Raw genomic sequence first — 14,961 nt, 5'->3', positions numbered from 1 at the left:
TCCTTATTGCGTTCCAGAACATTTTCAGCAAGTCTTGGGGATGCCTTGATAATGGGGAAGCCTGTGTGCTGATTGCTTTGTATGTAACGTCCTCACTTTCATAATCCCATTTTATCTCTTATTATTATTTTAAAGGGTTTGTAAAATGTTTTAATTCCTGGTTTTATTCACAGAGTCACTTTGAGTGAGATTGGCGGCCACGTACATTTGTCAAATAAGTCTTGACACCCCAGTTTGTTTGCATTTACTTACCATCCTCTCCTCGGGCAGCAGCTGTTTTGTTCAAGCAGTTTTGAAGCCAGAGCAAGGGACCAGCAAAACCTGCAGGGCGAAATTGCATGGGAACGTGAGCAGGCCAAGAGGTGCAAGCAACAGCAAAAAAATAATAATACAGACACAATGATCTAATCTTACAGGTGCCCCAATTACATACTGACATCAGGATATCAGACACCTTTGTATGAATATAATCACACAAATTGAAAACCCCCCTCCCTCCTCCTTCAGATATCCCTCAGCAGTCGTCTTAAAAGTTCCACATTATCGTATTCCTGAAGGCCATCTCTACACGAAGAGAAGGAAAAAGTCATGCAATGGCCAGTCCCATTTCAGAAGACAGCTTGTGGGAGAACCCAAAAAAACAGTAAGCTAGTTTAATGTATCAAAGTTCTTAGAAACAGGAACACAAGCAAAACCAGAAAAAAAAAAAAAAGATTGTTGTAGGCTTTCATGATCTGAAGCCCGTCACAAAAAAGGTCAATGTTCCTAAGAATTGGAGCTTCTTATTTGCAAGGATAATGGGGAAAAGTGAAAAGCAAATTACGAAAGGGAAAAATGATTCCGTTTGAGATGAAGAGATAAAATACATTCTAATGGATGTGCTCAGGCCCATATTAAAATATGGATAACACATGGGGATTATGCTAGAAATGCATGGGGGGGGGGGGAATCTGTTACGTCAATTAGCGATCTCCAGAAACTCCCACCCCAATCGGATTACTTATCTCTCCTGATAAACCTCTTTTATAGCCACTGGGGCAATGGTGGGATTCAAATTTTTTTACTACCAGTTCTGTGGGCATGGCTTGATGGGCATGGCAGGGGAAGGATCTCTAGTCAGAGATGGTATTTGCCGGTTCTCCGAACTACTCAAAATTTCCACTACCAGTTCTCCAGAACCAGTCAGAACCTGCTGAATACCACCTCTGCTCTGGGGATGCAAAGTTATATAGTTTGGAAGTTAGGCAATTTGGTTAGGCCATACTTCACACCACTCTGGGCGGTTGTGAAGGAGGTATCTGGAGAATTTTTTAAGAGATCATTTGAAGGGAGATAAATTCTTGGAGCGTAGAAAGCTGAGTTTGCGTCCCAGCACTAAAATTCTGTGACACTAGACAGCATCATCACTGTATACTGTAGTTCCTCCTTTTGCAATCAGACAGACCAATTTCTCACCTTCTTGTCTCAGGCTTTGCACAAGTTTTCGATCTGAAGCATCTCCCCATATTTTCTTAGTCCACCTGCCCCAGGATTTTTGGTCCTTGTCATTTCCAGCATCCTCCTTGGCCAGTTTTTCTTCTTCATCATCTTCTTCTTCTTCTTCACTATCCAAATCATCCTTTTCCTCTTCATCTTGGTCATCTATCTCATCCAGGTCAGGCACCTCAGAAACTTTGGGGAACGAGGTCTTATTCTGAAAGAAAGAAACTTAAGTCCATCTCTTAAGAGTACAGAACAGCAGGAGATGCTAAATTAGGGTGTTCCTCCTTCAATAATCCACACCAGAGACAAAAACAACCATTGCCTTAGATGTAATAACAGTGGTTTCATCACCCCCAGTATTTTTGGCTGGCTCAAATTAGTCTCTTGGAGGACATTTTATATTAAAATAAATATAAGATTTTGGATATTTCTTGTGAGCTACTTTTGTTTTTACTGATATTTTGAAAGGTTCAGTTAGAAAAGATTGACAAACTGAAGCAAGTGTCAATTTGACTAGAACAACAATTCTAGGCTATTTTTTTGGGAGGAGAAGGCATGTTTGAAGAAGTAGAGCTGAAGGAAAGAAGAAAGCTCAAAGGTCAAATATGGAGATTCTCATCCAGGTCATGGTTGTCCCAAAGGTGCTTTTTCAAGAGGCAACTGGACTTTCTTTGTTTTTCCTTGAGGACATTTCGCTTCTCATCCAAGAAGCTTCTTCAGTTCTAACAGTTCCCCCTTGAAAAAGCACCTTTGGCAGAAAACTCAAAGAAGATCTGAGAAACTGCATCGGTGAGAGCTTGATATATACCCCCTCCCTCCTATTGTTAAATAAATCAAACTAGCTTAGGATTTATGATGCTGTAGATGCATAGATGTGGGCATGCTCACATTTTCAAAGCGAGGTGTGCAGATAGGAAAAAGGATTGGGTGGGTGTGTGTAGCATACCGATCTAAGCGAACCAGTTTTGCGCTTGCGCTTCTTGTAAAGCTCCTTACGCTCAGACACCAGCCCTATGCTAAGCATCTTCTCAATAATGCGGGCTTTAGATCGTTTCGCTGTGATGTGCTTCATTACATTGGACAGGATATCTACAGAGGGAGGAAAGAGGCAAAGGCAGTGTGAGCAAACAGTATGCCAGCATATTTAGTTCCCCCTGTTGGTTCCATGAAATTCTCTTTATCTAGTGACCCAGAGCAAGTAAATACAATGTCATATGAAATTCCTATTCTGATGCCAAGTCTACATTCTGTCTGTGGAAATATTGGTAAAGTACTATAGGTAGTCCTTGTTTAGCGACTGCTTGATTTAGCAACCCTTTGCAGTTACTATAGTGATGAAAAGCTAACTTTATAATCAATCTTCATGTTTATAACATTTGCCAAATCAGGAAAGCTGCAATAGGATCACAAGCACAGTCACAGTTTTGCTTAGTGACTTCACTTAACAACCAAGTTGCTGGTCCCAACTGTGGTTGCTAAACAAGAACTGCTTCTAATAATTTCAGACAAGCCCATTCAAACCTTGGTGATAGGGAGACAGAAAAAGCAGAGATTGCCAAACAGAGATAAGTAACTCTTAGCTTTAGGAGGCTCACTGGAAAATAATCCCTCCACAGCAGAGAATTCACCACCAAAACAGTTTGTGAGGGTATCCTTAAAAATATTTCCGGTCCCAGCTCCCTCATCTCCACCCAGCTTATCTCACACCTCCAGACACCAGAGCTCTACTATGTTGGGTGCAGATGAAATTCTGCTAACCAGCCAGGCAGTCTCACCATCGGAGTCCCGGAACTCCTCAAAGAGACGACGAAGTTCTACCTCCTGCTCCTCTGTCCATAGCACAATGCGAGTCCCTTTCCTGCCGAAGGAAATTAACCAGGCTTGTCACTACAGTACAGGTTGCAACAGAAGGCCTTTTCAATTAAAAAAAAAAAATACCCAAGAGTTGAATTCTTCTATCAAAATGTACAGTCTTGGTTTTTCTGTTTCTTTTTCAAAGCAATCTTCTATTTGAGAAATGCAATATTTTGGCAGCTAAGGGCCCACGTTAAGTTTGTTGGGCAACAGAGGCCACAGTGGGCAGAATGATAACAACAGCCAAAGGAGTGAGGCTAGGATTTCTAGGCAAAAGGCAAAATGGGGAGGGGGTATTATGGCTTGTTTTGTCTTCTAAGTGGGTTCAAAACGATAGGTAGTTCTCACTTAACCAGCTTCCAAAGTAACAATGGTGCTGAACGACTGGTACTTATGACCAGCCCTTGAAGTTCCATCTGTCCCAGCAACTCTACCATCATAGGATTGCAACCTGGGAGTTCGGCTACTGATTTGCACTTACAACAACTGCAGTGTCCTGTACACACGATCATCATTTGCGATGCTCCCTGGTAGCCTCCCTCAAGTAAAATCAATTTGGAAGCTGGCAAGAAAGGTCGTTAGTCACTCTGGCAAGTTATTTGCCTTCTATCCTGCTTGGCACGAGCCTCTCCTGACCTTTCTGGATTGTAGCTGCCTGCAAATCTCTTGGGAGTCACTTATCTACCTCACTGAACAATGGCAATAGGGAATCCTGGGATTGCCGTCACCAAGTGATACAGTCACATGATGTCACTCTTTATTGGATGTATTGCTTACTAATGGAAATTCTGGTCCTAATTTCCATCATTGACCAAGAACTACCCTGTTTCTCCAACAATATGGCCTCCCCCAATAGGAAGTCCCAGCATGTTTTATAGGCATGAAATGAAATTAAGCCCCTCCCCCCAAATTAAGGCCTATATTAAAACATGCGAAATGGGGGGGGAATGGGGGGGGCCTTGCCGTTAGGAAGTACTTTTGTTGCACACCCGGATATGGTGCTGCCTGCATTGACCCCGATATGAAGTGCCCCACCAATGCCGAGGTGAACATCCAAGCCGTCGCTGCCCCGCCTGCCCAAAGATGCAAGGGGGGGAATTAAGTCACCCCCGAAAAGACGGCCTAGCCATTTTTTCGGGGCTCAAAAAAAAAAAAAAAGACCCGGCCTTATTATATGAGAAACACGGTATCTATATCCTACAACTTATGTATCCTTGTTTTATGTGTAAAATACATTTTATACCCATTCCATCTCAAGAACATGTGAGCCATCCATCTGGGTGGCCCCCAACATTAACATAAATAAATATGAAATAAAACACACAACAGCTGAAGAATCATAAAAAAAGGTGTTAAGAGACAAAGCAAAGACCCATTTCATCCTTTAACCATCCTTCCCACTAATGCCTCTTCTGTTACTATAGCTCCTAGCCAAGAAAAGGTATTCGCTCGGCAAGCGGGATGGAAGTAGCAGAAGCAACACCTTTCTGCTTATACCATCAAGCAAGAGACTAAAGGGTAGAAAGAAGGAGCTCCGTTTAGGGAAATATGATTGAAATTATCAGTAAGAAAGAGCTATGGCAGAGAGTTCAGTCGCTCATTTCAAGGAATCCGAGCCTTCCCTAATAACATCCGTATGCATCCTAAGTTGCTTTAACAGAGGGATACAATCAAGATCAAGTGAGGTACTAATACCACTCTATAAAGCCTTAGTAAGACCACACCTAGAGTGCTGCATCCAGTTTTGGTCATCATGTTATAAAAAAGATGTTGAGACTCTAGAAAAAGTGCATAGAAGAGCAACCAGGATGATTAGGGGACGGGAGACTAAAAGATATGAAGAAGGGTTACAGGAACTGGGCTTGATAGCATGATAGCAGTTTTCCAATATTTGAGGGGCTGCCACAGAGAGGAAGGGGTCAAGCTATTTTCTAAAGCACCTGAAGGCCAGACAAGGAATAATGAATGGAAACTGAACAAGGAGAGATTCAACCTGGAAATAAGGAGAAACTTTCTGACAGTGAGAACAATCAACCAATGGAACAGAAGTTGCCTTCGGAAGTTGTGGGAGTGCCATCACTTGAGACCTTCAAGAAGAGATTGGACTGCCATTTGCCTCCCGCTTAGGCGGGGGGGTTGGACTAGATGACCTATAAGGTCCTTTCCAACTCTGATTATCTGTTATCTGCATCCAAATGCATTCGTGCCGATTATCATTTGCTTTTTTTTTTTAATCTGTTTTTGAAGATCCTGAATTCATGGGAAGTGTTAGCATGACCTACCGCTCCGGAGGAAAGTCTCGCATGCTGCTCACCAACCCCAACTGCACCAGTTTCCTGGCCACCCGCTTTCGTCCTCGGTGACGAGAGCCGACATGTGACAGGATGTTATCAAGCACATCTTCACCTGGGGGATTGAAAAACAAGGCTTTGAGAGGAACACAAGACCTGGTGCTTGGACTTTGGCTAAGACAGTGGAGAGAAGCAAAAGGGTTGGCCATTATACAGGCAAAACATTCACTTAGCAACCATTCAGAGTCACAACAGCACTGAAAAAAGTGACTTATGGCCAGTTTGCCCACTTACAACACTGGCAGTATCCCCAGTCGCATGATCAAAATACAAGCACTTGGCAACAGACACATGTTTATGTGATTCCCATCTGTCACCTTCCCGGTTGGCTTCTGACAAGGTCAACGGGAGAAGTCAGATTCACTTAACGAACGCATGACTCACTAACAGCAGTGATTTGCTTAACAAGCGTGGCAAAAAGGTCACGCAATGGGGCAAAACTCATTTAATAACTACTTTGGGCTCCCCTGTAGACATAAACTGAGGACTATCTGTACACATGCGTGCCTAGTGATGGCTCCGATAGCCATTTGTAGCATGTATAAGGATAATCCTCTCCCTGGTTATATGGCTTTGCCTTCAGGTTTTCTGCAATCAGCACCAGTTTCAAAACTACACTTCCCCTTTTTAAACACAAACACACACACACCAATGTCCTTTCCCTTATTTTCTTTAGGGGAACAAAATGTGAAGGAAACCTTCTCTTACAACACAGCATGCTCTGACAATGCAATCTGATGTGCCAGGATAAAAGTATCGTGCTAATGCTGCCTTGTGTTCAATTATGAAAAGAACATTAACTTAGATCATTTGTACAGCCTCCCACCTCGTACGAGTGGGAGACTTACAAGATTAAAAACAAACCCACCAGAGCACCCAAGACTAACAACCACCCATAGTACCAGCACTCAACCTTAGAACAGCGCTGCCTGGCTTTAGAGCACGTTGGAATTTGAGAACTCAACAACTGAAGAAAGGCAGCTTGGGACATAACATAAGTGATTGCTTATCTGGAAATCTGTTCCATTAGAAACTTCTCTTTCATTTCAAAACTAGAGCTCCAAAAAAAGAGGAGTCAGGAATACACTGGAGGCTGTTCTGCAGTGGGCCACCAAATAAAGAGTCTTCCTTATGGGATTCCAAAGCTTTTCTTATGGAAGTTTCAGCTCGCCCCAAGCGCTCAGTCAAATTCTTATCAGCCACAGAATAGAAAGCCCTAAAGTGAGTTTTGATCTTGCACTGCTTTATCAGCTGGCTTTTCTTCTGATGTCCCTTCCCTGCAGCTAGGTACCTACCTTCCACTTCTTTATACTTGTGGTAGAGCTCTTGAAGTTCCTCCTCCTCTTTTTCAGTCCAATGGGAGGAGGCTTTGTGCGAATTAGAACTGTGAAGGAAAGAAATATCCTCCTGAGAAAATTTCCCCATGAAACAGTATCTAAAATTTGAGCATTTCTGTAGGAAGAAAAACATTCACAGGGTTTCTGGATTTATGTAGAACTGATGGCACCCACATTGTTTGATATGGCCTCCTACACGTTGATCTAAAGTTAACCTGTCCTCTGCCAGATAGGGTTCATTGGTGATAACCAGCACCCTGATTTGCACCCATAAGCCTATCAAGAGCCAGTGCAACTTGCAGAATAGCGGCATTACACGGGCATGTTGAGATGCATCCATTAGCAATGGCAATAGCACTTAAGAGTTGTATATACCGCTTCCCAGAGCTTCCCAGCCCTCTCTAAGAGGTTTACAAAGTCAACCTATTGCCCCTCTAACCATCTGGGTCCTCGTTTTATCTACCTCGGAAGGATGGAAGGCTGAGTCAACCTCGAGCCGGTGAGACACAAACTGTCAAACTGCTGGCAGCCAGCAGTCAGCAGAAGCAGCCTGCAGTACTGCATTCGCATGCATTCTAACCACTGCACCACCGCGGCTCATAGGTCATAATGAGGTGCACCCATTTTATTATCCATGCTGCTGCCTTCTGGACTTGTTGCAGCTGCGGCTGGTCTTCAAGGGCAGCTCCAGACAGAGTGGCAGAAATCCAACCAGGGTGTGCGTAAAGCAGGTAGGACCGTGAGGAGGGCCTCCCGATCCAAGATGGAGTTATATGAAGACAACACACATCACGCATCAGGCCTGAGTGGGGGGAGTCCAGCCTCACTCAGAACCAAAGGTAGAAAATCCTCAGGTCCAGATACTGGGGAAGAGAGGGCAAGGAGGGCAAACCCCACAGCCACTTGGCCTTACTATTAAGTCAAAGCCTGTTTTTTCCCCCCTCCATTCAGACCACCACAACTTCCAGATACTGAAAAGAACCAAGGCAGCGTTATTTGATCAGGCAGGGCAGAGGTTATGTAGCCAAGTGCTGATGATAACTAACCCCTTGCCATTGGATGGCATCACCCAGCGGCTTCATCTTCATAAATATTCTCATCTATGAGAAGCCACTTAGTGTAGCGGTTAAGGCACTGGCCCAGAATCTGGGAGACTGTGAGTTCTAATCCTGCCTTGGGCACAAAGTCAGCTGGGTGACTTTGGACCAGGTATTCTCTTCTCTTTCAACCCTAGGAAGGAGGCAACAGCAAACCGCTTCTGACATCTTGCCAAGAAAAGTGTTAAGAACTAGTCCATGTAGTCACCAGGAATCAGGAGCGACTTGAAGGTGAGTGCATGAACATGCATGTGTGTGTGCACTCATCCTTCTATCCTGGAAGCCTGTTTGATCAGAGAAATAAGGGAGCCGTCTTTTTTCCCCACTTCTATTTTAGTATCCCGCATATGACCAACTCCTAGTTTTTCCTTTCCATTTTTCTTGGTCAAATCAATGGCTGGAAAAAGAGCAACTTTTGTTACGACTCTGGTTACCCTCCCACCTTAAAACGTACAACTTCCTTAAAACCAAAGCTCCCATAATTTGAGAACACTGTCTAAATGGCTGGAGATATTTTCCTGTTATTCAATACTTAAACTTACAGACAATACTATGGAGGTAGTAGTCCATCTTCCAGTGCAACATTTCTCAAAATGCTCCCCATCCCTAGAAATTAGGTATTAACCTAATACCTTACCTTCCATCTTCCTGTAACACCGTGTAGCCTTCAGTCATTTCTCGAACCACAGCTGTGCTTTTCCAGAACAATAGTTCCATGTAGGCTTTTTTGTTGGTTGATGCCAAGGCAAAAAATTTGCCCACAATGTACTTGGCAAATGTCACCAGCTCCTAAAATTTACAGGCATTTTGTTTTGTTTGTTGTAAGTCCAAAAGAATAAGTGGTCCTCACTTAACGTTTGCTCATTCAGTGACTATTCAAAGTTTCAATGAAGCTGAATAAGAGGGACTTACAACCTCACAGTTGCAGTCATTGCTGCATCCCTACAGTTACACGATCCCAATTCATGTGCTTGGCAACTGGATCGTAATTAGGATGTCACAACATCCTGTGGTCATATGATTGCCATATGCAATCTTCACTGGCAGCTTCAGATAAGCAGAGGTAATGGAGTTGTAAATGCTGATAATGTGACTACAGGATGTTGTGACCACATGAGTTTCACCTAACAATGGCAAGTGGGACTGCAGAAACTGCTGTCAGAAGTCAGAGCAATCACATGATATCATGCCTTATGACCCTGTCACTTAGCAAGAATCCCAAGTCCCAATTATTGTTAATAAGTGAAAAATCGTTTCATTAAAGAAAATTATTCTTTTCTGAAGAAGAGGGGAAGTTAAAATATGAACGAATGAATGAATGAAATGTTCCCTCGCCTTCCCAGTGAAGCAGACGGATGATTTATATTCTGTATACTTTTTTTAGTTCTGCTTAGGGATATTGTATTATAGATGGGAGAAAATAGGATGCATGTCCAAATTAAGAACACAGAAAGGGGTTTTTGAAATTTGGGACATATATTTATTTTTTGTTTGTGGGACTTCTAGATGAAAAATATCAATGATTTTTGCAAACATCTTTTCCATAGATGTTGTAGTTTGATTTCTGTATTCAAATAAGGCTTTTAAAAAAAGAACTGGATGAATACTGGTTAGGAATTCTGAAATCCCAATATACCCTATCTTTCTCCACTGGGAAGAAGCCTATCAGGACTGCAGGATTGTGTGTTCTGCCCTTCTGCATATATTTAAACCATAGATGGTCTGCTGCAGCTTCAGAGCTTCAAGTAAGCCCGTGATAGGCATGATTCATGCATTTTAAGCTGCAGTTAAAGTCTTGAAATATCTTTTATAGTCTAAAAAAAGGCACCCACCGCAATTTGTATTTCAAGTAGTGCTTGACATAGAAATATTCATTTAGGGGCTGTTGAAAGTTACAATGGCACTGAAAAAAGTAACTTAAGACTATTTTTCACGCTTATTGCAGCATTCCCATTGTCTCATGATCAAAATGTGTACGCTTGGCAACTGGCATGTGTTTGTATCCCAGGGTCATGGGATTTCCTTTTGCGACTCTCATTTAAGCAAAATCAACAGGAAAGCCAGATTTCCTTTACATTTGTGTTATTAACAACTGCATCACTTAACAACTGGCAAAAAAGGACATAAAATGGGGGGCAAAACTCACTTAAGAATTGTCTTGTTTAGCCATGGAAATTTTGGGCTCAATGATGGTTGTAAGTTGAGGGCCACCTGTATAAAGATCCACCATTTGACATTGCTCAGAATGTGGTCCAGCATTTATTCATTTTAAACACAGAAGTGGGGAAAGGAACCTAAAACCTGACTCTGGGCAGCTAAACAATACATTAAAACAATAAACACATATGCAAAATGAAAAAAAAACCAAAAACCCAAATATTTCCCCAAACATGAATCCAACAAAACAGATACACAGAAATGGGTGGTTTAATGGGTGATTGAACTTCCCAACCCTCCAGGCACTGGAACATATCCAGGTCTTCAGTGCTTTATGGATCACCAGCAGAAAGACCAGTTCTATGGAAGACCTGATCTTGGAGGTGGTGGTTTTTTAGAGGGCAAGCACAGCTACAGAAAACACGTGCTATACAGGTAGTCCTCGACTTACAACAATTCATTTAGTGACCATTCAAAGTTACAACAGCCTTGAAAAGTGTGACTTAGGGCCGTTTTTCACACTTATGACCTTTTGCAGCATCCCCATGGTCACGTGATCAAAATTCAGATGCTTGGCAACCGACTCATATTTATGACGGTTTCAGTGTCCCAACCAGGGTCATGGGTTGAGACCTTTTCACAAGCAAAGTTAATGGGAAAGCCAGATTGGCTTAACAACCAGGTTACTAACTTATTAACTGCGTGCTTCACTTAACAACTGTGGCAAGAAAGGTCGTAAAAACGGGGCAAAACTCACTTAACAAACATCTTATTTAACAACAGAAATTTTGGGCTCGACTGTGGCCGTAAGTCGAGGACTACCTGTACCTAGGGACGTCTGCTCCCTTCCCTGTGTTGTAGTTGATGGTTTTAATCTAGTCACTACAAAAGGCTTACACTTCAAATTTAATCTCTCATCAAACTGATAATCAGCCACGCACATCTTTGTTCCGCCTCACCTTATAAGCGCCGGCGGCAGGGTCACTGAGGAGGCGGTTGAAAAGGCAGAAGACTGAAAGCTGAAAGAGTAAGGCCTCCATCTTGAGGTCATAGGCAATGCGGTGCAACATCTTGACCACGCAGTGATTAGTGTGGGGGCTGTTCTGCTGGTAGTTTCTGAACAGCAGGACGTAGGCCTTGACGACATTCGCACTAGCAAACCTGCACCACAGGATACAGACATGAAGGCATGTTCTGGGAAACAGCAGGGGAAGATTACTTGCGCACGCAGGCTGGAACTCAGAACATCAAGGGACTAACAGGATTCAATTTCTTCAGTGTTTTCAGATGCACCAATTACTGTTTCTAGTGGTCGACTTAACGCCACTTATGTAAGTTATGACAAACCAGGAAAACGGGACTTATGACCTGGTTTTGAAGTTCCAACGATTAGGCCCCCTCTGTGGTCACATGATTGAACTTCTTGAGCGCTCGGCAACATGGCCGCAGGTAGGGTCATTTGCCGCACCCCTCGGTCATGTGGCCACGTTTTACAATGGCTTTGTCAAAACCTGATACTCGCTTCCAGTTTTTGGCAAAACCAGCACCCGCAGAGAAACACCACCGCTTAATGATCACGGTGTTCGCTTTACGACCGTGCCATTCATGTAACGACCACCTCAAAACAAAGATCACAACATACGACTATAATGGGCAGACTCCACTTCGGTCATTTGTCAAGGAGTAACTGTATTATGGGTTGGCTAAGAATGCAGGGAAAATGTATGACATCTGAAATACTTGCATGAAGAAGATAAATATAGACCGAGGAAAAAGCTTACCGCTTCACGTAATCCAGGAAGCTGAACTCTTTTTCAGATACCTGCACCGATGCCAACTCTTCCTCAGCAGCTTCCTCTTCCTCAGCAGCCTCCTCAGACTCATCTGGGTTAGCTGCTGCCTGCCCTGAATACATGCAGGAGGTTTTGAGGAAAATGTCATTAATCCAGCTCAGAAACACAAACGCCTCGCCTGAGAAAACGTGTGTCTGTGCATACATGCACGATACACTGTTGTTATAGAAATATGAGGAATTCCGCCTTTAGGGATCTGCATAATGTTGTGCTGCTGTTTAAAAAAAAAAGTCCAGCCAGAAAAAAGACCAAGGTATCCTAAACTGTTGAAAGAATCTATGAAGGGCAGTGGTAAGAGAAAGTCTTAGCCGTAGCACTAGCACTTAGACTTATATACCACTTCACAGTGCTTTACACAGTGCTTTAAGCGATTTACAAAGGCAGCATATCGCCCCCCCCCACAAAAAAATCTGGGTCCTCATTTTACCGACCTCAGAAGGATGGAAGGCTGAGTCAACCTTGAGCCTGGTGAGAATCGAACTGCTAGCAGTGAGCAGACTCAGCCTGCAGTACTGCATTCTAAGCACTGCGTCACTACGGCTCTTTCAACTCTGAGTCTCAGGGAAGCTGCGTACTCATGAGGGCATATACTCACGAGGGAGGTTGGCAAATAAGATTTGCTTCAGCAGCTCCATTTCTTCAACCGGATCAACCGTGGATGATCCAAACACATCTCCTTCGGGCCACACCTCCCTTATGGAGCAGAACAAAGGAATCTTAGCTAAGGGCGGGAGATAGATAAATTTCCCTTCTCCTCAGCATCAAGCACTGCAGACACTACAGGAAGGGTTAAACACACAGCCACCAATATCTATCTATTGCTTAGCAACTGTTATTGTAAAGGTTCAGAAAATATAACTGATTTGGGATGAACGAAACTGGTCCAAAGTCATCCAGCTGGTTTTCATAACTATGTCAGGACAAACTCATGGTCTCTTGGTTTCTAGGCTGGTGCTTACTGGCTCTTCTGTTTCAAATGTCAACAAAGCTTTACATATTTTTAGCAATTGTATGTACATCATTTGTACACATTTTGGCTTCAAATTCTATCTCCTGCTGCTCAATTGCCCTAATGTCTACCTTAAATCTGTCATTTAACTATGCATATAAAAACCATTGAAAATTGCTCTCCTGATTTCATCTTATTATAATAGTCCTGTTCGTTAAATAAGACTGTTAACGGGATTTTTACTTTTTAAAAAAAGTCTTGGGTTGACATTTGGAAGAATGGTAAAGTTGGAAGGGTTCATTTGCTACCACTGAGGGCCCCCTCAATGCAGGAATCCAGAAGATTCGCTTATATGTTGATGAGCAGACTCTCCTACCCAATCATTGTCCTTCTAGTCCCATTTCCGTCAGCTGGAGAGCAACAACCTGGCTGAATCAGGATAAGATATTGCTCTGAACTGTTGCACGCCAGACCTGCAGTTTTTATCTGAAGGCTAAAAAGACACACAGATGCATCTTTGAAGTTGCTCCCTTACCTTGCCGAGCGCAAGAGGGACAGTGCCTCTGGGGCCTGGCCAATTAATAAGCTGTCCTGGATCCGTGTCATGGCCTCAGCTCGTTGCTCTTCTAACGGAACTTCTGAAGCGGCATCAAAAGGAATGATGTCATCTGGAGGAGGCTCAAAGCCCTGGCAAGAAGAGATATTGGATGGAAGTCTGGGACAGCAAGATCCTTTCTTTTTTTTTTTTGCCCCTCAAAAGAATTTCAGCAAGAAATGTTATAGATCCAAATAAAAGATCCTGCATTTTGCTACAGTCAACCAATGGATTTCAGGTAGCCGAAGCAAGTTTTACACAGGTGTAAATTAATCCAGGATAAGCTGGAACGGCACGGAATCCTCGGGAATGGCTTGAAAAGGATGGAAAAGACAATAGCAAGAACCATCATTCCTTCTAGCCCACTTTGATGAAGTCTTGGGAAGCAGCACTGGCTTGTAATTATTAGGAAGAACCGTTTTTTAAAAACCGGGTTGTTGTCCCAAAATGTCAAACTTGGCTCAGAGGAGAAAAAGATGGGAAGAAAAACCTGGCATTGAAAGCATCTAGCAGCTGGCTGCTAGAATGAAGTATGTAAGCCAAGGGAATAATTCCTCCACCCACCCACCATCCCATTGCTTTAGAGAAAGGGGAAAAGGAAGAAAAGAGCTACTGATCTAGTGTTCATTTTCCTTCTACAAAGGCTGATCTGGAAACAAAGCAACACAACTTGCACAACAGCAAAAAAAAAAAAAAACTATAAAGATATCCAGGAGAGCTCTTCCTTTGTTCGCAAGGGTTGTGTGCAATTAGTTTTTTTCAAATATGTCTTTTTTTCTACACCTCGCTTACAGGGTTTTTATGACTTTTAGAGAAAGGCCATAGCTCAGCCACAGAGTACTGTATTTGTGCTTTGTATGCAGAAGGTAACAGGTTCCAGGCCTGGCACCTCCAGGCAGAAGACTCTTCTCTGAGAAGTGCCCAGCTGGCACTTTCTGCAGCTTGAATCCTATCTTGTTTTACAGGACAACATGCCAAAAAGGGGAAGGATTTCTGCTCATTGGGAGCAAGATGGAGCCCAGAGGCCCTGATGTCTGCACTCTGAAGAGTCAAATTCCTGCCATCTAGTTGGCAAGATGCCCTCTTCCTGTCGACTAGGTCATCTTACCTTTATGCACTTATCAATTTGCTCCACCAGCTTTGGCCACACCTCCTCCAACTCTTCGGGAGTTTGTGGTTGCACACCAGGCGCAGTAGAACGAGCCTTGGACTTCTTTTTTCTCCTGTAGTTCTTGCTCTGCGGCGGAACAAATTTTTGAATCGTGCTTTGAGAAAAGAGAAGTCTT

The 14,961-nt window shown here is 43.1% G+C and overlaps 1 protein-coding gene across 2 annotated transcripts in view; it reads right to left on the bottom strand.

Annotated features, from left to right (window-relative positions):
• Window positions 1–14,961, bottom strand: part of TIMELESS (timeless circadian regulator) — a 50,666-nt gene that overhangs the window by 10,633 nt on the left and 25,072 nt on the right. For both annotated transcript variants that reach the window (XM_026680018.2, XM_087956274.1), the window contains exons 14-25: window positions 14,784–14,912; window positions 13,616–13,767; window positions 12,727–12,824; window positions 12,060–12,183; window positions 11,238–11,439; window positions 8,759–8,910; window positions 6,983–7,071; window positions 5,619–5,742; window positions 3,258–3,340; window positions 2,429–2,571; window positions 1,456–1,693; window positions 253–321 (exon numbers count right to left, since the gene is read on the bottom strand). In XM_026680018.2, coding sequence (XP_026535803.2) covers window positions 253–321; window positions 1,456–1,693; window positions 2,429–2,571; window positions 3,258–3,340; window positions 5,619–5,742; window positions 6,983–7,071; window positions 8,759–8,910; window positions 11,238–11,439; window positions 12,060–12,183; window positions 12,727–12,824; window positions 13,616–13,767; window positions 14,784–14,912 — 1,603 coding nt within the window. The remainder of the gene's footprint in view (window positions 1–252; window positions 322–1,455; window positions 1,694–2,428; window positions 2,572–3,257; window positions 3,341–5,618; window positions 5,743–6,982; window positions 7,072–8,758; window positions 8,911–11,237; window positions 11,440–12,059; window positions 12,184–12,726; window positions 12,825–13,615; window positions 13,768–14,783; window positions 14,913–14,961) is intronic.

Source organism: Notechis scutatus, chromosome 2 (assembly GCF_049901735.1).
Source record: "Notechis scutatus isolate UNSWTSFEM ecotype Mainland chromosome 2, rNotScu1.2, whole genome shotgun sequence".
Taxonomy (NCBI): domain Eukaryota; kingdom Metazoa; phylum Chordata; class Lepidosauria; order Squamata; family Elapidae; genus Notechis; species Notechis scutatus.
This window is presented reverse-complemented; position numbering and strand designations above follow the sequence as displayed.